This window comes from Juglans regia, chromosome 16 (genome assembly GCF_001411555.2).
Source record: "Juglans regia cultivar Chandler chromosome 16, Walnut 2.0, whole genome shotgun sequence".
NCBI lineage: Eukaryota > Viridiplantae > Streptophyta > Magnoliopsida > Fagales > Juglandaceae > Juglans > Juglans regia.
In genome coordinates, this window is record NC_049916.1 from 26,258,561 (window position 1) to 26,280,662 (window position 22,102).

The window sequence follows — 22,102 nt, forward strand, 5'->3', positions numbered from 1 at the left end:
TGTGTGCACGTTGTGCACAAAAATCGAGAAGTTGAATAAGACGAGTGAGAAACAAGAATGAGAACAAAAATTCCAAAAAACTCTCTTTCTTACTTCTTTGTAGAGATTAAAAAATTGATTTAAAAAATACACCACAAAATAGAGATGTCAAAACAACCGAAATAGTGTAAAACATTTTTTTTTTTTTATGAATAAGAAAATTTATTGAGACAAGTAGCAAGGCAAAGCCAAGTACACAGGAAGTATACAAAAACAGAACTTCGTTACAAGTCAGGAACTAGAAAAAGAGACAAGAAAATCATGGTCACTAGTTCCATTAAACACAATAGCCGAAGCCCACTGAAATAAGGTATTAAATAAAAAACATCTAAGTTCATCCACAGAGCATTTCTCATCTTTAAAGCATCGACCATTCCTCTCCACCCAAATACACCACACAGGGCATAAAGGGATCAAATTCCAAACAGTTGCAATTTGCAAATTACCCCTTAAACCTCTCCAGCAAGCAAAAAGAGACCCACCACCCTCCTAGGCATCACCCAATCCATTCCACTTCTATTAAACACTCCATACCATAACACTTCATACCATAATTATGGTGTATACAATAGAAAGGGGTACAATCCAATTAGAAAGGAGGAAAGAAAAAACTAGGGGAGCCAGACCTAATCTGAGCCAACATTCATACATGTCTTCTCAAAAGCTTTCAATTTTTGCGTATTCATTCCATTGATAATGACCACATCAACAAGCATGACATTATTTAGAGGAATATAAAATTTGAGTGCAAGATAAAGGGAAAATAAACACTTACAGGTGTCCAGAAGCGATAGAAAAAATGTTAATTGTTTTCCCACGACGCCCACCCTTTCCTTTCTCCTGAATGGAAAAAAAGGTCAAGCTTATCACTAAATAAAATAATAAAAGAGCAAGTAATCAACAGATAAATTGCCAACAGTCTTTCAACCGAATGGCATCTCCTTTTATAATAAATAAGTTGTGTAGGGTGAGGTCAAAATTTCAATCCCATAAGGGTGCATGATTTATATTTTCAATTTAAAAATAAATCATATTGATCTTGGAGAATTACAATGGTGAGGCTACAACATAGAACTTCAAATAAGCAAAATGATTCATTCTTCTTTTAATAAGTAACAATCATTTCATTAAGAATGATATAATGCGCATTCCACATGCAATGAGATGTGTCCAAGTAGCCAGAAATAGAAATAGATGCAAGAAAATCATGTAGAGTAAGCTCATTAAAGTCTATGGGGCTGTCCAGAGAGAATTGAGAAATAAAGTTTAGAGCTCCTCTATCATCCACTCCCAATTCTCAGAATTTCTATCACTCATTTCCCTCCAGATACACCCACATGAGACATGTAGGGACCATTTTCCACACTAGAGCTAACACTAAAATGCACATTCCATGTACAAAAGGATATATTCATCCAGATTAAGAACACTAAAGCTAGGGTCATAAAAACCATTACAGATTATACCGCGTGAAAGCACAAGTGGAACATGTATCAGATGCACGATTAAGTGACAACTGTCAAGATACACAACATATCCTACCATGAGATCAGTTAATCCGAAAACTGTAAAGGTGAATCATAGGGATTCCATAAAATCCACAAGAGGACTTCAGTGCAATTCAAATAAGAGCACGAGTGTACACAAATGGAGAGCAGGATAGGGAGGATGAAGAAAAATTTCTCACCACTGAGGTGCTTTCACTCTTTTTTGCTAGTTCACTGCCACCAATAAAGCCAGAAGCCCATTTCAATAAATTGGAGTTCCAGCCATTTCCCTATTAAAATTTAACACAAGGCATTTATAAGGCTACAGAATAGTATATAGCTCTCCAGCAAACCTTATTCCTTAAAATGACATCTGGACAACAATTTAACAAGCACTCACTTTCCTGTCTAGTGCATCGTCATTATCATCAGAAACCAACAATATTTCATTCTCCTTTCCCTTTTTCTTCAGTACTTCCAATCGAACCACCTTGCCCCTCAAATCATTGATAGTAATATGTTTTGACAGTGGCTTTTCCTGACTTCCATCACCATCTTCCCTCAAAACATAAAGCTCGGAGCTTCGTCCTGATGCAAGTTGCAAGTACCACACCCCAGGAGAGACTTTCATTTGCCAATAACCCAGATTAGCCATCACAATAGTATCAACCAAGTGGGGTGTACTCTTAGTTCCAAGAATCAGCTGAAGGCCTCGGGGTGGATCGCGATCTTTCTCAGAACAATGACCTGGTTAAGGTGGCTTATTAATGCAAACAAATGACAGGATTGGCAATTTATTGCCTCAACTGATTATCCAGTCATGGGAAGCACCAAAGTTCAATTATCTTTAATAAGCAAAACCTTACCAGTAAGGACAAAAGCTTCAAGATCAAACACCGCTTGCAATGTCCTTGTGTCACCAAGGTTCTCAAGCAAAATATTATCCAGGTCATGGCTGAAAATGCACAACAAGGTAAGAAAGGGAAAATGTCAATGAAAAGATCAATTGATATACTTTTGTTGTATAAGTGAAATAAAGCTTACACAGCAATTATCAGAGAAAATAATTGTTATATAAGCGTTGAAGCTTACACAGCAATTACGGGTTCAACAAGCCAAGGCTCAGGAACATCAAGATTCATGGTGAGGGTTTTGGATAATGGCATGTTAGCAAAAAATGCTTGAGGGCCATTTATCGTATAGTCAGTACTGCTGAAATCATCCTACAAAATCATAACAGAACTAAGCACCAAGTATGGTTACTCAAAATAGGAGTTGGTAAGAATAAAACATCCTGGATATACCATAGTGGGTACTACATATCTGTAGTAATTCTTGAGAGGAAGATCAACAAGGGAACTCTGGCAGGAGAAAAAAAAAGTTAGTCCCTCACAATAGATAGAACTTCATCTTATTGACTAACAGGAAGAAACAGTGACATCTAAGTAAAAATGCAAGAACATATAGGGTAAAATGGGGATAGAAAATAATAAGTAAAAGACGGGGGCATTCATTTTTTATAAAAGATTCAAGATTCTCTTTTATCCCTTCTTGCAGCAGACATGTTTCAAATATCACAAATGTAAGAAAACTTTACCTAAACAATAGATAAATAATCAATGTACTTGCCTCTTGGCCCTCCTTTACTTTTGACTTTTCCTCATCTATCAAAAATGAAATTAACAATGTATGAAAAAACAGAGAACATTAACTCACCAATGGATTTAGCACAATTCTCATGCTAGGCTGAACGTATTTCTGCAGAGCCCGAAGAACTGAAGAGAGCTTCTGGCCGGATGGACTCAAAGGATCAATAACCGCATCAATATGAATTGTAGCCTTTTCATTACTAAAAACAATGGCACTGTGCACAATAAAGAACATGGTAAGATTTTAGGGATGAAAAAATATTAGAATTTCAGCATATAACCAACAAAAAAGTCTTATTTCAACTAAAACCACGCTTGTGCTTTTCTCTTTATCCTCATTTCATTGCCTAAAGAACATAAAATGATTGCTCTTGTATGTAATGAGAATGGAAAAATAGTGAGAACGTGACAATGCCAATGAGCAGTAGTTTCCTTTACCTGTATTGTGCATTTAAAACCTCAAAACGTGCACTTTCAGAACTTCGATCCCTCAGAGCCATTGATGATGACACGATCGAGATAACATCACTAATGAATTTACTGAAAATATCATTCAGAAAAACATCAACGGAATCTTATATGTGCTTAAAAGATCAGTAGTAAAGAACTCAAACTGATATCCAGAATAAATTAAACACAAGATTAAAAAAAAATTGAAAGCAAACAAGTTTACTGTAGATTAAAGTCTTGTGGGTCAGTGGCATGCAAGCCAGGTTCAGTTCTCTATGGCTGAGGGTCCCCCTTCTCTCAATTAGCTGAAGTTGTTCCCAGTTAAAGAATGAGAACTTGGAGATCAGAGGGCTCAGGTGTATTAGTAGAATTTACTCGAAGACCTCATACAACTAGTCAGCAGCCTCACCACTAGCTGTACCAACCTTTCTCAAAACATGACCCAAATACCCATAGAAACCGAAACACTTGGACTGTGGCTCTTGGGAAGATTTTGACCACGGACAAGTTGAGGAAGAGGGGTTGCGTCATGATGGATTGGTGCTATTTGTGTAAAAAGAATGGGGAATCTATGGACCACTTACTGTTGCATTGTGAGGTAACAAGTGTGTTGCGGGATGAGATCTTTAGAAGAGTCGACGTCGCTTGGGTAATGCCAATGAGGTGGTGGATTTATTGGCCTGCTGGAAGAAGAGTCATGGTTGTCCTCAAGTGGCAGCAGTGTGGAAGATGATCTCGTTGTGCATCATGTGGTGTATTTGGTGGGAAAGAAACGAGCAGTGATCTCTAAGTCCCAGAACGCCTTCATTCGAGGGAGACAAATTCTTGATTCAGTACTCATTGCAAATGAGTGCTTGGACTACAGATTACAGGAGGGAGGTTCAGGTGTTCTGTGCAAGCTCGACATGGAGAAGGCATATGATCATGTAAATTGGGATTTTCTCTTATATTTGCTTGAGAGAACTGGTTTTGGGGATAGGTGGATTGCATGGATGCAGCATTGTATTTCAACCGCTCGGTTCTGGTTAATGGCACACCTGCTGGTTTTTTTGACAGTTCGCGGGGATTGCGGCAGGGAGATCCTCTATCTCCTCTTCTATTTGTTATAGTTATGGAGGCTTTAAGTAGGATGGTGCAGGCTGTTGTTGGGGAGGTTTTTTATCGGGATTTCAGGTGGGCAATGATTCTGGTGGTTCCATTATCATTTCACATCTTCTTTTTGCAGATGACACGTTAGTATTTTGTGAAGCGACTAGTAGCCAGATACAAATTTTACGAGCTTTGCTACTTTGCTTTGAAGCAGTGTCAGGGTTAAAAGTGAATCTGGGCAAGTCTGAGATGGTTCCTGTGGGGGAGGTCTCTAATATTCTCAGTTTAGCAAGCCTTTTGGATTGTAAGGTGTCATCGCTCCCAATGAAATATCTGGGCCTTCCACTGGGAGCAACTTTCAAGAATAGAGCTATATGGGATGGAGTAGTGGAGAAGGTAGAGAAAAAGCTGGCTGGTTGGAAACGGGTATATTTATCAAAAGGGGGTCGCCTCACTCTTATCAAGAGTACACTAACTAACCTTCCTACATATTTTCTATCTTTATTTCCTATGCCTGTAGGGGTGGTAAACAGAATGGAGAAACTATTCAGGGCATTTTTATGGGGAGGCATGGGGGAGGAGAAGAAGTTCCATCTTGTTAGATGGAAAACTGTATGTGCCTCAGTTGTGAATGGGGGGTTGGGAGTGTGTAACCTTAGAATTTTTAATAAAGCTTTATTGGGAAAATGGCTTTGGAGATATCATTTGTAGAGGGGATCATTGTGGAAGGAAACTATTGATGCTAGACATGGGGTCGATTGGGGTGGTTGGTGCTCTAAGGAAGTGAGAGAGAGGTATGGTGTGGGTTTATGGAAGTACATAAGGAAGGGATGGCCAGGTTTTGTAAATCAAATACGCTTTGTAGTTGGTGAGGGTGCTTGTATCAGGTTTTGGCGGGATGTGTGGTGTGGAGATTATGCATTGGAGAGGGTTTTTCCGGCCTTATATCGTATTGCAGTTAACGGGGAAGTTTCAGTGGCGGATATGCGTGTATACTCTCATGGTATGCAACAATGAAATGTTCTTTTTCTTAGGGATTTCCATGATTGGGAATTACCTATAGTTGCAGAATTTTTCAGTTTATTATACTCGATGGAGACTCCTATGGCTCAGCGAGATAGTTCGAAGTGGCGGTCTAATAACCACAAGATATGTACAGTGAAGGCATATTACAGCTTTTTAACAACACAACTTGGTAGTATTCAATTTCCTTGGAAGAGTATCTGGAGGTCCCGTGTGCCTTCGAAAGTGGCTTTTTTTGTATGGTGTGCTGCTCTTGGGAAGATATTGGCCGCAGAAAATTTGAGAAAGAGAGGTTGTGTAGTGATGGACTGGTGTTACATGTGCAAAAAGAATGGAGAATCTGTGGATCATCTATTATTACACTGTGAGTTAACAAAGGTGCTGTGGGATGAAATCTTTCTAAGGGTTGATGTTGCTTGGGTTATGCCTATGAGGGTGGTGGATTTGTTGGGTTGTTGGCCAAACATGCTAGGCAGTCATCAAGTGGTAGCAGTATGGAAGATGATTCCGTTGTGCATTATGCGGTATATTTGGACGGAAAGGAATGCTCGGTGTTTTGAAGATAAGGAACGTTCAAGGACCGAGTTGATGAATTTTTTTCTCCATACTCTTATGTGTTGGTTTTCCACTATTGTATTACATGGGGATAATGTTCAGGAATTCTTGTCTTTATTTTACCGTCTTTAGAATGTAACTAGGAGTTCTTATGTATACTTCCTGTGTACAAGGACTATGTCTATTTCATTCATATATATAATATCTTTCTCTTACTGATAAAAAAAAAAAAAGAAACGAGCAGTGCTTTGAAGATAGGGAGCGTACAATGGTGGAGCTTCAGAATTTTTTTGTACACACTTTAATGCTTTGGTTTTCAGCCATTGTTCTTAATGGAAACAATGTGCATGACTTCTTGTCTTTAAGTTCATGATCTTAGAATGTATTTAGGTTTTCTTTTGTATACTTCCTGTGTACACGGGCTATGCCTATTTCATTCGTATCAATAAATTTACTCTTACTTATCAAAAAAAAGAAACCGAAACACTGACCCAGAAGGCAGCCACACCCAAAACCCACCACCACATACCAACCATGACACCATCAATGCAAATTCTGATTTGAGGGACAACGAGGGATTCAACGTCACATCTGCGACTTGATTTTTGGAAATTTGATGGTGGACTGACTGATTGGATCTTTCAAACCCAACAATTCCTAGAGGTGTTGAATGTTATAAATGCTTGTGAAAGTTAAGTATGGCAAATTGCTGTGCTATTCTACTAGAGTGAGCAGGTCATATGCAACTTTGCCAAAATTGTTCTGGAATTCTCAATGTAAGGAGGCCTCGGTGGCTGATTGCTGGCAGCTTTCTCATGGTACATGACAATGGAATATCACCTTTATAAGCTTAGTGCAGGATTGAGAAGTGGAGTTGATTTCTTCATTCAGTCAACTCTTGTACTCGTTCATGTTTGGAGGTGGGGTGCGGATAGGGTCTAGTGGATCCATTCCAAGAAAATAAATTTTAAGGTGAGAACCTTCCATCTTCTAGCCTACCTTGCATCCCTTCACACGCCCTTTTTTTATTTTTTTATTTTTTGATAGGTAACCCTCACACTCCCTCTCTTCCATTGGTAAGGCGTTAGGATAAGCAGGCTCCTTTAGGAGTGGTTTTCTAGGTGCGGACAATATCAGTTGAGAAAATATTAGCCATGTATTATTAGCAACAGAAGCAGTGTTGTGTTGTACTTGCAAAAAGGAGGGAAACCATGGGTCATGCCACACTATAAAAATGGATTTTGATTGTTGGAGAAATTCACAAAAATGAGAGTTCAAGGAAACTTTTTTTTTTTTAAGTGTTCAAGGAAACTTGGAGGTAGGATGAGTCCAGGCAACAGTTGGTTAGAGAGAGAGAGAGAGAGAGAGAGAGAGAGAGAGAGATTGCTACAGATATTTACATAAATGAAAAAAGGAGCAGATATGAGAAAACATGCAGACTCCAAAAAAGGAGTCTGATTGGCATAAACCCCCAGACTTAAAAATGGAGGTCTTGGGTTCGAAACCCCCCCTCCCCAAATGTATAAAAAAAAAACATGCAGAAAGTTCACCTCCCCAAAAAAAAAAAGGAGTAAAAAAGAAAAGTTATGAGAGAAGATAATCGACAAGGAGGAGAAAACCAACTAACCTAGTTACAATGTCAGGACCTATGTCCTGCCAATTCACTTCTTCAATAATTTCGACAATGTGCTTTATTCTCTGCTTAAGCTCCACAGACTCTAGAAGATGTAGATCATGGCTCAAAAAGTTGTTTTCATCAATGGGAGACATCACCTATCCAGATAACAAACTATAACCATAAAAATGACAGTTGCATAATGTACATGGGAATTACAATACAATTTACCAACAACTTCCAAGGGAAAAAAAGGAAGAAGAAAATCCATAAGACTCACCCTTCCATTAGTAATGACTGCATTAGCACCAAATTCATGTCTTTGCAAAAATTGTGAAACCTACATTCCATCATAAATATTTAAATTTCCAAGAGCAAAAGTGTTTAACATCCTCAAGACAGGTGAAAAAAGAACAAAGGAATAAGTACTATGAACAGAACTATTGTGAAATGACATTTGTTACAACCCATAGGAGACTGACTCTGATGAAGACAGAAGGAGAAGGTCCAAATAATAACAGCTAAACACTTCGGAAAGATAAAATTGTTACCAATGTAGTATAATAAAAACATCTAGAATTCAAAAGGCAACAAACATTCATATACCTTATTTGCATGTTTCCTTAGTTGGTTGACAGAAAATTCAGGAAGAGCAGATCTGAAGGCCTTGGATGGTAACCCATTAACCTCAGCAAGCTCATACACCTCATCCAAAAATGCTTTAGTGTTGTCATCTGCTCCAGAAGATGCAAAGTACCTTTGCTCGTAGAATGAGCAAAGCTTTTCCAAAAAGTATAATGCGTTCTTCTTATGACTGAAAAAACCCATAAAAGGAAGGCATACACATTTCAAAAGGAAATTGAACTGAGACTTGAATTCAAAACAAATAAAACAAAAAACAAAAGTTTACAAAATTGACTTGCACAAAACCAAGATTTTATAAACTCTGTACCTAAATGATGATGCAGTGATTTCAAACACCTTCACAAAGAGGAGACTAGATAAACGAGCATCCAAATTGACACTAAACAGCACACCTAGTCGAGCACGACTAGAACCTTCTATCTGCATCATAATGCACAAATTGAAAAGCATCACTAATGATGATGTCAGTGACGATGATGATGGTAGTCATAGCAGAGATAATCGTGAACAAATGTGCACTGTCATAAACAATAACCAGGTAGTGAAGGCCTTCACGTAGAAACTTCATTCCTTTCTTTGATGAAACGTCAACAGCAAGAAGATGAGTCACGGGCTTCAAATCATCAATAGCTACATAAAGAAAGCACATGTCAGGAAGACAATGACTTGGCAATGTTTTTTTTTTTTTGCACTAGATATCCAAGAATAAAGTCCCGACTAATCCCGGGAGTACACAGGCCCTCGGCATGAAGTTTCCCACAAGTGCACATTGGATAATTCAAGGGAAAATTACCCCAATGCCCCAAGAGTGTGAATGCGGAGTTTCAAACCTAGGACGTCCGGTTTATACGGCTCGCCCCAAGACCACTACACCACCACTTGAGGTTGACTTGGAAACATTGTAAGTGTGAAGCTAATGATATCAACTAGAGCACAGCTTACTTCCAGGAGAGTGCAAGTAGTTAATATCATTCAGCACAGATTCTCCTCCAAGAATAGATGTAGACAAGGATATGAATCTTGGTTTGCCGTTAGCAATGATCTGCATCAACAAGAATGAAATATTTGAGTAATGTTTCAGACATATCCCAAAAAGGTAATATGGACCTAAGATTTCATACAATTTATCAAATGCTATACCTGTGGATTATAGCGACTAATACCATTTTCTGATAGGAATTTGTCCAGCACATCAGTGTGAGAATTTATATGCCCATAGTAAACTTGTTCTTGTATTCTGGGAAGCTCATCATTCATGGCATTTAAAAGAGCCTCCTGTTCAAAGTAATTACAGCATTTAAAATGCCAAGCGCAAGCATGCTGAACTCTTTTTTTTTTCTTTTTAAAAAATTAAAAAAAAAAAAAAAAAACTTCAGCAATACCTCATTAGAATCAAAGACAAGTCCATTCATCAAGAGGCGGCACTGCAGCTTGGCAAGACCCAGCTTAAACACAAACATGGAGCTCTCCTCTGACACATTTTTAAAAGTTCTCTCCTTCTCCAGCCTGAGGAGTATATCTTGAGGTGGAGATTTTGCCTTTGGTCTGCAGAAACAGAATGATGTCACTTAATGCAAGGTCACATAGATTTCATATAAATAATTACCATTTTTAGAATGCTCAAGGAAAGAAGCTGAAATGAGAATACATCATTACTAATCGGCATACAAGTCATGGAAATTAACCAAAATATTCTTTTAACTTACAAGACTGTTTCTACAAATGCTCCTTCAACATGGTGCATTTCAGGTGCATCATCTCCAGAATCATCTGCCTCAATCCGTAGTTTATTTATCTGCCACATATGTACAAAATAATTCTCGTCTAAATATAAATAAAGGTTTTTCAGAAAGATACTGCCAGAGCATTGAAGTACAAGACAGTATGGAAAGGTGCTGTTATACATATAGTGTCATGCTGCTATCAAGCAGGAAGCAGTTTACAGACCATCTGAAACAGAAGAAAATTTCCTTTACAAAGCCACTGAGTGCAACTAAGCCACATTAGAAGGTTCAAAGTTATGTCACTTGGGTGGCAAGAAAGACGAGTCTAGGCAAAACACATGAAAATTCTGAACCAAAGTCCAAAATTAACAAAATAATTCAGACCCAGCTACTTTTCTGTACGGCACGTATTATTTAGATTTTTATGTACTGCAGGCACAGTGTTCTCTCTAACGTTAGTATTAGACTATTAGTAATGAACAGAGAGAAAAACAACAGCAGCATAGCAGCAAAGTTTCCCAGAAGCAGCTGAGAGAGAAATGATCAAGTTTACATCTTTTTTTTTTTTGTGGTAATTAACAAGAGATTTATTACCAATAATAGGCATAGTCCAAGTACACAGGAGGTAGACAAGAGGAAATACCTACATACACCAACTAAAAATGACAGAAAAGACTAAGGCCTCGTTTGTTTTCAGGAAACATCTCATCTCATCTTATCTCACCTCATCATTACAACTTTCTCAAATCCCCACACAAAATTAAATAAAAAATTCAACTTTTTCAAATCCCAAAACAAAAATAATATTAAAAAATATATTCTAACAATATTTTATTCAACTTTTTAACTTTAATCTTAACTCATCTCATCTCATCTCTGAAAACAAACGAGCCCTAAAGTAATCCAGAAATTCTTCACCATTCATTACAAAAGCCTTAGCCCACAAACATAAAGCACTAAAGAAAAAATCCTTAATTTCTCCCATCGAACGTTTCTTTTTTCTTTTTTTATGATAAGTAATAAGAGATTTTATTGATCAAGTTTACATCTCAATTGCATTAAAGAATATATGTTAAAAATATAGGTAAAGAGCTGAACCCATACATTGCCCAAAAATTGGAAAGATGTTTTAATTCCATGGTTCTCCTTGATATAAATGAAGAGACGTATAATCTGCCAAAAACAAAAACATGTCAATAACGATACTCTTTCATGGTGTGCAGAACGAAAACATTTTCAACAATATTTACCAGCAATTATAAGAGTAATGCCGGAAGATATATATAGCATACCATGCTATGTGCAGATAGCACAGACAGTATGAAAGTGGGCAGTACCTCATTCTGAGTTAAAATCTTTGCAAACAGGCAATACAAAGTTGAAAAAAGTAATTACCAAACTGGATATATCCTCCTTATTTTGACTGTCATCCTCCTTGGCAGAGGAAGAAATCTGACCACTGTTCATTTCTATCTGCTTGACAAACTTTGAAGAGTACAATAAAACCCCAAATCTCACAGGAAAATTATTCTCATACAGAGACATAATCATCTCAATGGACTGAAAGATTCCACAGTAACAATAAAAAAGTTAGAAACAAACATTAAAAATCTGGCCAGCAAGGTAAAGCGTAATAAGAAAATGAGGACATTTGAAACTAAACTTACCTCAAGGCCACAAATGGTAGCTGGATCAAGAACAAAAACTGCATGGAAAAGGTTCTTACGAATATAGCGCAATTGTCCAGGGAATACCGGCATCAATATCTGCATAAAAAAGAGAAAAAAAGAAAAGAAAGATAGGATGCTATCCACAACCTAAATTTATAAAACGGCCAATGTACCTGGGCAATGCCTTTTCCTTATTACTAAAATGATTGCTTACCTATTAAAAAAGAACTTGCAACACTTTCCTAGTATAAAAAATGAGAAAGAAGGATTGAACTACCTCATTTAAATTGCTCCGCCATCGCATATACATAGCATCTTCCTCCAAATTATTGAGATAATGAACAGAAGTTGAACGAAAATCAATGCGGAACATATTGGATTCTGAAGGAGACAAAGTTGACAGGAGTTTCCGAATAGTGGCATGAGGAATCTGTGTTTATTGATAATGCCAATAATATAAGTTTAGCTATTCGTAACCTAAAACGATATATTTACTCCAGTAGCAATCAAAATACATATTCACCAAGTTGAAAAGATTTTTTTTTTTTTTTGTCTCTCTAAAGGTGTCTAAATACTTTTCAAAACCATTTTTTTGTTTTGACGAGTATTAAGAAAGATTTACAGTGCAAACTGAAGAAACGAAAATTTGTGACTAAAAAGTTGCATCCTTTAATATAACATTGTTGGTGGAACCCTTATGCTCTTTACTATAATCAGATGTTTAAAGAATGTCACCTTGTGCTTAATATGGTGAATTTGGCAAGAATGCTATGTCCAAAAGTTTGAAAACTGCGAGAGGACAGTGACAGACTTAAAAGCCATAATTCGAAACAATTTCTATCCTTGGTTGACCACTCACAATAGCTCCCCATTCTCCAACCTATTAGACTTTATGGAATTTTGCTATTTTTCTTAGGCGTGGTTTGGATTCGAAGATCACTTCAGAACATTTCAAACTCTTCCCAGCAAACTCTCTCCAAACTTTTTATTTGTTTTCATATAGGACAAAATAGCTTATGTTGCTTTTTACTTTTCTATGCAACCAGTGTAATGAATGCAAATGAAGACCCACGCCTTCACCCAGCCCTCCTTCACACGGGTGTAAAATAAAAATTTATTTTATATATAATAGTCAAAATTATTATTTAACGATTTTGAAAACAATTTAAAAATCATTTTTAAAACAATTTTTTGTAATCAATTTGTATTTAATATTTTACAAACAAATTCCGTTAGAAAAAAAATATTGTAATCCAGAAAATATTATTATAAAATATATTATAAAAAATAAAAAATTGGGTAGATAATTTATAAATTATTATTACTTAAGGAATAATTATATTTATAAATAAAACAAATTTATTAAAAACACTATGCAATAATTTGTGGGACCCACATCTATCTCATCTCCAAAAAGTTAAAACCATCTCAACTCACTTCCAATCCAAAAACCATCTCACCTCAACTCATCTCAATAATTTCACTACTATTCACAACCCATCTCAACTCATCTTCGAATCCAAACGACTCCTTATTGTTTTTTTTTATAAGTAAGAAGACATTTTATTGATATTAAAATAAGCATAGCCCAAGTACACAGGAAGTATACATGAGATTACACCTAGTTAGGTCATTTTTCTTATTGTTAGTTAGGTGTCTCTCCCATATACTTCCAATTTACTTGAGTTGTGCCCCTCTACACTTTCAACATAATTTGCATTTATACAAAAGAAAAATCAAGGGATAAAGACTGACTCGATAACAATATTTGTTAGAGACAAAGTGAGAACTCTAGTAGATTGCTAAGAACACAATTGGATTGGCTAACCTAACTTCACACAAAATTCATTGGAGATTTATCATATGGAATCACTGATAAAAAGAACAAAAGATTTATCATATGGAATAAAATATAAATTGGATATATGGGTATTGTAAGAAATCATTAATAATGTTTTTGTCCAAAACAAACTTCGCAGTTATTCAAACTTTTATATACAGAATGGATTATCAAGTATAAAAATGCAATTGAGAACTTTTCTCCAACCATAACTTTTAGATCAGATAAATAATACACCACAATATTAATTCATCAACAGTGCCATTACAGCAAACTAAAGATAAATTAAACACCCTTCACCTTCAACTTTGAATATTGATCAGCCAACAGTAAATCCTGATGGACCAAGTCAACCAACCTAAGAAAGGATAACATGAAAATGAGACCAAACCTCAGCCAGAAATGATTGAATATTGAAGCTGTAGGTGTTTAAATAAAAGCATATGAACAATTAGGAAGCTTAACAAATGAAACATAGCAATCTGCATTTATGCAGAGAGCATGTCTGGTAGTGGAAAGCTCACAGCCAGATATAAAAATATTTAGATCTACACGTCTACTCTTTTGAAAACATAAGTTTAATAGCATAAAAACTAAAGATCATCAGCAGTCATGAAGCACGAGTAATTTAAGTCTAATATCTTCAGTTAACATGATCAAACCACATTCAATGCTGCATAAAGGTATGGCTTTCCCAAGAATGATCCAGGAGGATCCACAGGATGCTAAAAATACTCAACTCACTTAAGCCACATTCCAATTGCTTAAAGAAGGATACACAAGTTGCTACCATTTTTTATGAAGATTAGATCCGAGGTTCTATTCTGGCCATTTTACAAAAGCACCCCACCCTTTTCCATGTGTGGGGTAAGCTGTAAAAATATGACACTTCAACGCCAAAAAATAATAGACACGGGGAAAGAAATAAAAGATTTCATGTGCACCATATAAACTGTTTTTTTGTTTCAAATATTTGCCTTTCAAGGTGTAAGATAATAACTAGATCCTAAATAAATTCAAAATAAGAAACCTGAGTTCCCACATTAGGTTTTCTCATTTTCCACTTGAATCAAAACATTGTAATATTGTGTGGCCTCATAAGTTTCATGCATGTCATGTGTGCATGATTTCTTGAAAAGAACAAGCACAAACTGCCAAAAATCATATAGAAGTACAATGCTCCCAATATATGGCTTTAAACCAGATAAACTAATAGCATTGCAACACATACATACATATAAACCATGTTTTGAAATTTTTTTTTAAGTATAAATCAAGTTTTGAAATTAATGAGCCAGCCCCATCTCTTTCAATTCAAAAAACATCGGTCAACCTAAAAAAACATATAGTATTAAAACTAGTAATAGCAGACCACACGATGCATTGTATGTTAAATAAAGAAGAAAAACTTGGGAATGGCCCATGATCTCATAATGAAAAGAGTAAAGGATATCAGGGGGAGAAAAAGCATTACAGATACAGGTCAATTTCTTCAATATTGACTAGGGCACCATTGAGAGCCATTAAGGACTTGCCAGGTGGGATCATTCGCTGGTTTGCAATTATTTCATCCTTAACAGAATCATTGAGCTGCCAAACATTTACACGGTTTGATCAGGAAAATGATAGCAGCATGTAGATCCTTTTAGCAAATATTTCGTAAAACACAGCTACTTCTATATTACATATCAAATCTTGAAATCTGTAACGATACAGCGTACCTTCATGCGAGATAAGGAAGAAACTATGCTTGGAAAATTTTGACTAATTTCTTGCATTGACTGTAGAGGATCAGAAGCATGAACTACTCTCTGGGCAGTTTGATGTCCCAAATCTATAGGGAAGAAAGGCAATATAGTAATTGTAGTTTTAGTTATAAAAATTTATAAAACAAAAACCTTAAATTATAAATACCCTTTAGTTCCCAAACATCAAGAGTATCAGATATTGTTGATGACAATAGGTAATCCCTGAAAGCCATTATCTCATTTGTCAGCTCAGGTTTCCGTTCCTGCCAGTATACACCAAATTACATTTTGAGTCCCAAGTTGACTGGGTTGACATTTTTCAACACAAAAATTATCTAACCTACAACAATTCTAGCACTATAACTATATTTCATGGTTTTAGCACAACAGAAATAGTTTGCAATCTCACCAGCTCAAAAAGTGAAAAACAAAGCTAAAAAACTACTTACTTAATCCAAATTCCTAATTCCAAATAGTTAAGGCACCTTCAACATAAATCATATATCGCAACTTTTATTTTTATTTTTTTATAAAGAGGAATCTTGGAGACCGTGCAAAAGCATCATGTCTTTCACCTGGTAAAACCCCAGACCCGTGTAATGTGTGCGTCCCCATCAAACAGGCAACTTTTGATAATAAGCTAAGAGAACGTTAGCCAAGAACACAAAGCAAAATTATTAATAAGCTCAGAGAACGCTGAAAAAAAAAAAAAATCCTGAAAACTAAAAGCAGAAAGACAAACGATGGCACCCAGCCATTAGTAACGTGTTAAAAAAAAAGCCTTAACATCCACCATCGACTTCTCATAGTCTTCAAAATTATGGTTATTCCCTTCTCTCCAATTAAACCCCATTAAACAAAGCAGAATTATTTTGCACAAATATGTTTTTCATCGGTAAACTAGAACAATTTTGCACAAATATTCACCCTGCTGACTATCAAACTTCCTTTTCCAACATGCAGTATGTGACACCCGGGCTCTAAATCTTTAAGTTAGGCCTGAGATTATTATTTGGGTCCATGGGCCCATAAATTTCTGCAAGCCCCTTTGAAGCTATTGGATTGGATGGTGTTGATAGGCTTGACACATGAAAAGTTGCAAAGCCTCTTTGAACTGTCTGGCCTGACCCACTTTTTTTTTTAATAGGTAAACAAAACTTTATTGATCAAAGAATAAGGCATATCCACATACAAATAAAAGGACACTGAGTGTCTTAATATCTGGCCTGACCCACTTTGAAAATCAACCCCTCCTCAACTATTATTATCAACCCCTGAAGGACTCAACTGCAATTCACTCTCCCATTTTGAACAGTCATTTCAATCTTTTTCATTGAAAGAGAAATCCGGAAAATCTTATGCTTTTTTTTTTTATAAGTAAATGATTGTATTAATAATAATAGGCATAGCCCAAGTACACAAGATGGTATGAAGATCTTATGTTTTTTATAACTCAATGAGAACTATGCAAGGTCTTTCAATCATTTTACACCTTTGAATCAATTGTACATGGAAATTCTAACATGGTCCTCTTCTAGCTAGTTTCATTGTTAGAACTATGGAACAAACAAAAAAACAAAGAAAATATTGACAGATTTAGTCTTTAAAAAAAAACGATGATCCAATGCTTAGAAGAGGTTCTAACAATGCAAGTCCTTATCACCAGCTAAATCAATGAGCAAAGTGCAAGAATGAGCTATACTTTCAACAGTTCAACCAATACCACTTTCTCCGAGAACATGCACTCTTTCAGCTCCACCAAAAGAGCAGTAAAAGGTCGGGGGTCAAATAGGTATGCATAAAATAACAAGGATTTTGCACAGGTGCCTAAGGAACATTAATTGCTCCATCACATAATTCTTATCCACCTCTTTCAAAAGAAAAGGACAAACTGCACGCATATTACAATAAAACAACTCATAAATTTATGTTTGTGAAGCAGGCACAGCCATTGGATCCAGCTAACAAATTATTTTATTTTTACAGTTATATACATCAAATGCTAATACTGGATCATTTAATTTAAATGCACCTATTGCATATGTTGGCAGGACAATAAAAACCTTTTTCGGGGAGGGGAAGAGAGAGAGAGAGAGGTTGAAATCATGTGGGGGAAGTAAAATAAACAATCCAATGAAACAAAGTCAACAACTATGATAACAAAAGGCCACTTTTTATATGTAAAATAATATTCTATTGATAGAAAAGGCCACTTTTTCAGTTCAGGATCAGTTAAACCAAAGAGATCATTGCATTAACATAATTAGCAGCAAACTATTCCTACATCACACCCACCTACACATTATATACAGAATAAATAGTAAGGGTTCTATACTCAACACTTCATGTAAGAAACAATCTGAAAAAAGTGTAAACTCAGAATAACCAACCAGAATTTTAGAAAATATGAACCCTCTAACATCTTGGCTGAGATCTTCAGTCCGAGGATCCTCCAGAGTGACACCTGCAACTCAAACCGCACATTTTTAACATGTACTTCCAACCAATAAAATCTAAGTGCTCAAACGTGGTAATGTAATCATCAATAACCCTTGGACAAGTTATAAATAATAAACATGCATACATTTTTTTTATAATTAATAAGAATTTTATTATCACGAATAGGCATAGCCCAAGTACACAGGAAGTATACAAAGGAAATACCACTACACTCAAGAAAACTAAAACAGAAACAGATTCAGTACATTCTCATCATTCCTTACAAAGATCTTAGCCCACAAACTCAATGTAGAAAAAAAAAAGTTTCGAAGGTCTTCAAAAGAGCACTCCTTGTCTTTAAAACATCTTCCATTTCTTTCCAGCCATAGACACCACATTAAACACAAAGGAATCATTCTCCACCTGGCAGAAACATCTTTCCTCACCTCACAACCACGCCAACATGCAAGAAGCTCCACAACTTCCTTAGACATCACCCAAAATAAACTTGTCCGACCAATAACCTCATACCACAAAGAGTTTGCCACCTCACAATATAAAAACAAATGATTTACAGATTCTCCATCCTTCTTGCACATGACACACCAATCGGCTATACACAAACCACGTTTTCTAAGATTATCCGTAGTCAATACTTTCCCTAGAGCAACCACCCAACTGAAAAACGCCACCTAGTACGTACCTTCACCCTCCAAATGCTTTTCCATGGAAATATACAGCCAGAACGACAATTAAACACCTTAGAATAAGAACTGACTGAAAACTTGAAATTTCCAACATAGTCCCACAATAGCCTATCCTCTCTTCCTTGCATTACTTTTGAATTATAAATCCTTCCTAAAAAATCTGAAACAACATTAACTTCCCAGTCATTTGGATTTCTAATAAAGTCCACATTCCATAAAATATTATTATCCGTACATTGAAGATAATCTGCCACAACAACATTTTGATCCCTTGCCAGCCTGTAGAGAGATGGAAAATCTGATTTAAGAGCTGATTCCACACACCAAATGTCATGCCAAAAGAGAATCCTCTTCCCTTACCCCACCTTAAATTTAATATGTTTAGAAAACTCCCCCCAGCCTTTCCTAATAAACTTCCATAAACTCACCCCATATGCTCCTCTAACTTCTTTAGAACACCAATCCCTCCACCCACTCCCATATTTAACAGCAACAACATTCTTCCACAAAGCATCTCTCTCTTCATGATATCTCCAAAGCCATTTCCCAAGGAGTGCTTTATTAAACAACCTCAAATTTCTAACCCCCAATCCTCCACAAAAAACTGGTTGACAAACACTGTTCCAACTAACCAAATGAAACTTTTTTTTCTCTCCTTTTCCTCCCCATAAGAAATTACGATAAATATTCTCAATTCTCCTAGCAACCCCAGCCAGCAAAGAGAAAAGTGAAAGAAAATGCGTGGGAAGATTGGACAATGTACTCTTTATCAAAGTAATTCTTCCCCCTTTTGACAAATATATATATTTTTCCATCCAGCCAACCTTTTCTCGATCTTTTCAATCACCCCATCCCATATCAAAACAGATTTGTGAGAAGCACCCAATGGAAGACCAAGATACTTCGACGGCAGTGAAGCAATCTTACACTCCAAAGTATTAGCCAAATTTGAAATATTGCCCACAGCACCCAGAGGAACAATTTCACACTTGTTTACGTTAATCCTTAGGCCCGAGACAGCTTCAAAACATAACAATAATGCTTTCAAAGATCGAATATGTTCTTGGTTGGGCTCACTGAAAATCAATGTGTCATCGGCAAAAAGAAGATGAGACAATTTAATGCTATTCCTTTCCTCATTTCCCAACTCAAAACCCGACAAGTGCCTTCCTTCAACTGCCGCTTCCAACATTCTACTCAACACATCCATCACAAGGACAAAAAGAAAAGGAGATAGTGGATCTCTTTGTCTCAAACCACGTGAACTATTAAAGAACCCAACCGGAGTGCCATTCACCAAAATGGAAAATCTTGACGTCGACATGCAGTATTTGATCCACATACACCATTTCTCCCCAAAACCATATCTCCCAAGCATACAAGAGAAAATCGCAACTAACATGGTCATATGCTTTTTCCATGTCCAATTTAATAAAAATACCAGATTCATTAGATTTAATTCTGCTGTCCACATATTCATTAGCACCAAGTCGAGAATTTGCCTCCCTCTTACAAAGGCATTTTGCGATTCGAAATAATGTTTCCCAACACCACACTCATGTGATTTGCTAATACTTTAGAAATTATCTTGTAAACCCCATTCACCAAACTTCTAGGCCGTAAATCCCGCATCTCCACAGCCCCTACTTTTTTGGGAATAAGTGCTATAAAAGTAGCATTTAAACTTTTCTCAAATTTCATAAATGTATGAAATTCAAGAAAAACCTTCATAATATCATCCCGCACTACATCCCAGCAAGATGAAAGCCATTGAAAAACCATCTGGACCCAGAGCCTTATCCCTTGCCATTCCTCTAACCACGTCAAGAACTCCATCCTCATCAAAAGCTCTCTCCAACCAATCTGCACTTGCTTGATCAATGGAGTCAAAAAACAGTCCATCAAGCTTTGGCCTCCAAGCATATTCTTCATTGAATAGCTTCTCATAAAACTTGACAATGTGATCCTTAATGACCTCTTTGTATTTATAAACATGCATACATGACTAACATTTTAATCAAGTATAATAATTAATTCTTTTTTTTTATGACGGGGAACCACCCCACGGCAGAGCGAACATACCCATGGAACCTAAACCCCCAGGGAGACTAGCATAGCAACCCACCGCCATGGCCTCCCAACTAAGTCGCAGTTTGATCCCAAGGGGAATCAAACCTACGACATGGGGCTCATGCACACAAGTTCGCTCTTATCACTTGGACCTCCCACGGGTGGGTATAATAATTAATTCATCGATGGGAAATTCCTTTCAAGATAAATTTTTTTCTACTTTAATGAGTTATAACTAGGGCATTTGGTCCCCACACTGAGGAGTAAACCTGGGATATGTGACCCACCAGCCAAAACTATGCATCAAGTAATCCAGGATAGGCTGAAAAATCTCTGAATCTCCAACTCCACGGTGGTAGGAGTAAGAGTATGGAGTACAAAGCTGAAGTTCAGAGTCTAATAGGGCTCGAAAAACTCCGAACTCTGACTTTATTTAAAAAAAATTACTGCATAAATATATATATAATAAGTTGCTTTGTCGAACAAAAATTAAATTGACGCAATGGCAAGCGCATTTTCGAGTAAATAAAAACTCAGACGTGTGAGTCTCACCTACACATGCTATCATTTTTACACAATTTACCATTCAAAAATGATGTCATTTTACAATTTTTATATGCCAACCAACAGCGCCATTCTGTAACCCTGGCCCTCATTTTCTTCTTTCTTCTCTCTTCTTTTCTTCCTCCCCCCTCGACAGATTCACTTACAGCTTGCCTCTAACCCTCTTCACTCTGAGTCACATCCTCTCTTTCTATCCCTCTCTCTCTTCTCTACGCAAGCCACCTCACCCTTTGTCAAGGAGATCTGGAGGATCTCTTCCACAATCACCCACTCTCTCTCAATTGTAAAATCAAAAATACATGCACACACGGAGGCTAGGGATTTGAATTATTGCAAGTGAATTTCTCTTCTGTTTATTAATCAAATTGCTCCTATTATCTTATTGACTTTTTTTTATAGGTAATAATAGAATTTATTCCAAGTAAATAGGCATAGCCCAAATACAAAGGATGTATACAAGTGACTACACCTAGATACAAGCTATAGCAAAATAGAACTAAGGCAAAACATTACAACTATTCCCATCCCTTACAAGGTTCTTCACCCAAAAACTTATAGTGCTAAAGAAAAAATCCCTGAATTCCCCCATAGTTCGTAATTATCTTATTGATTTTTTCCTCAGTTGATTAATTAATTAGTGTTTTCAATTCAGAACAAAAAATTGTGGGGATTATGCGACGAAGAAAGTTGTGGACACTGCAACCTCCTCTGGTAACGAACCGGTGGAAAGTCAATGTGTTGATGCCTTATCCTGATGACTAGGTCTATAAAAATAACAAGTATTAAAC

General features: G+C 36.5%; 1 protein-coding gene across 1 annotated transcript in view; it reads right to left on the bottom strand.

Moving 5' to 3' along the window:
* Positions 1 to 22,102, bottom strand: part of LOC109002294 (UDP-glucose:glycoprotein glucosyltransferase) — a 35,320-nt gene that overhangs the window by 9,841 nt on the left and 3,377 nt on the right. The window contains exons 5-30 of the mRNA XM_018979973.2: positions 17,925 to 17,998; positions 15,701 to 15,797; positions 15,508 to 15,620; positions 15,261 to 15,376; positions 14,087 to 14,144; positions 12,224 to 12,376; positions 11,944 to 12,042; positions 11,672 to 11,836; positions 11,381 to 11,449; positions 10,259 to 10,347; positions 9,935 to 10,097; positions 9,693 to 9,827; positions 9,495 to 9,594; positions 9,088 to 9,182; positions 8,860 to 8,972; positions 8,514 to 8,721; positions 8,188 to 8,247; positions 7,920 to 8,065; positions 3,614 to 3,715; positions 3,243 to 3,390; positions 2,831 to 2,887; positions 2,619 to 2,749; positions 2,393 to 2,481; positions 1,927 to 2,273; positions 1,727 to 1,816; positions 815 to 879 (exon numbers count right to left, since the gene is read on the bottom strand). Coding sequence (XP_018835518.1) covers positions 815 to 879; positions 1,727 to 1,816; positions 1,927 to 2,273; positions 2,393 to 2,481; positions 2,619 to 2,749; positions 2,831 to 2,887; positions 3,243 to 3,390; positions 3,614 to 3,715; positions 7,920 to 8,065; positions 8,188 to 8,247; positions 8,514 to 8,721; positions 8,860 to 8,972; positions 9,088 to 9,182; positions 9,495 to 9,594; positions 9,693 to 9,827; positions 9,935 to 10,097; positions 10,259 to 10,347; positions 11,381 to 11,449; positions 11,672 to 11,836; positions 11,944 to 12,042; positions 12,224 to 12,376; positions 14,087 to 14,144; positions 15,261 to 15,376; positions 15,508 to 15,620; positions 15,701 to 15,797; positions 17,925 to 17,998 — 3,082 coding nt within the window. The remainder of the gene's footprint in view (positions 1 to 814; positions 880 to 1,726; positions 1,817 to 1,926; positions 2,274 to 2,392; positions 2,482 to 2,618; positions 2,750 to 2,830; positions 2,888 to 3,242; positions 3,391 to 3,613; positions 3,716 to 7,919; positions 8,066 to 8,187; positions 8,248 to 8,513; positions 8,722 to 8,859; positions 8,973 to 9,087; positions 9,183 to 9,494; positions 9,595 to 9,692; positions 9,828 to 9,934; positions 10,098 to 10,258; positions 10,348 to 11,380; positions 11,450 to 11,671; positions 11,837 to 11,943; positions 12,043 to 12,223; positions 12,377 to 14,086; positions 14,145 to 15,260; positions 15,377 to 15,507; positions 15,621 to 15,700; positions 15,798 to 17,924; positions 17,999 to 22,102) is intronic.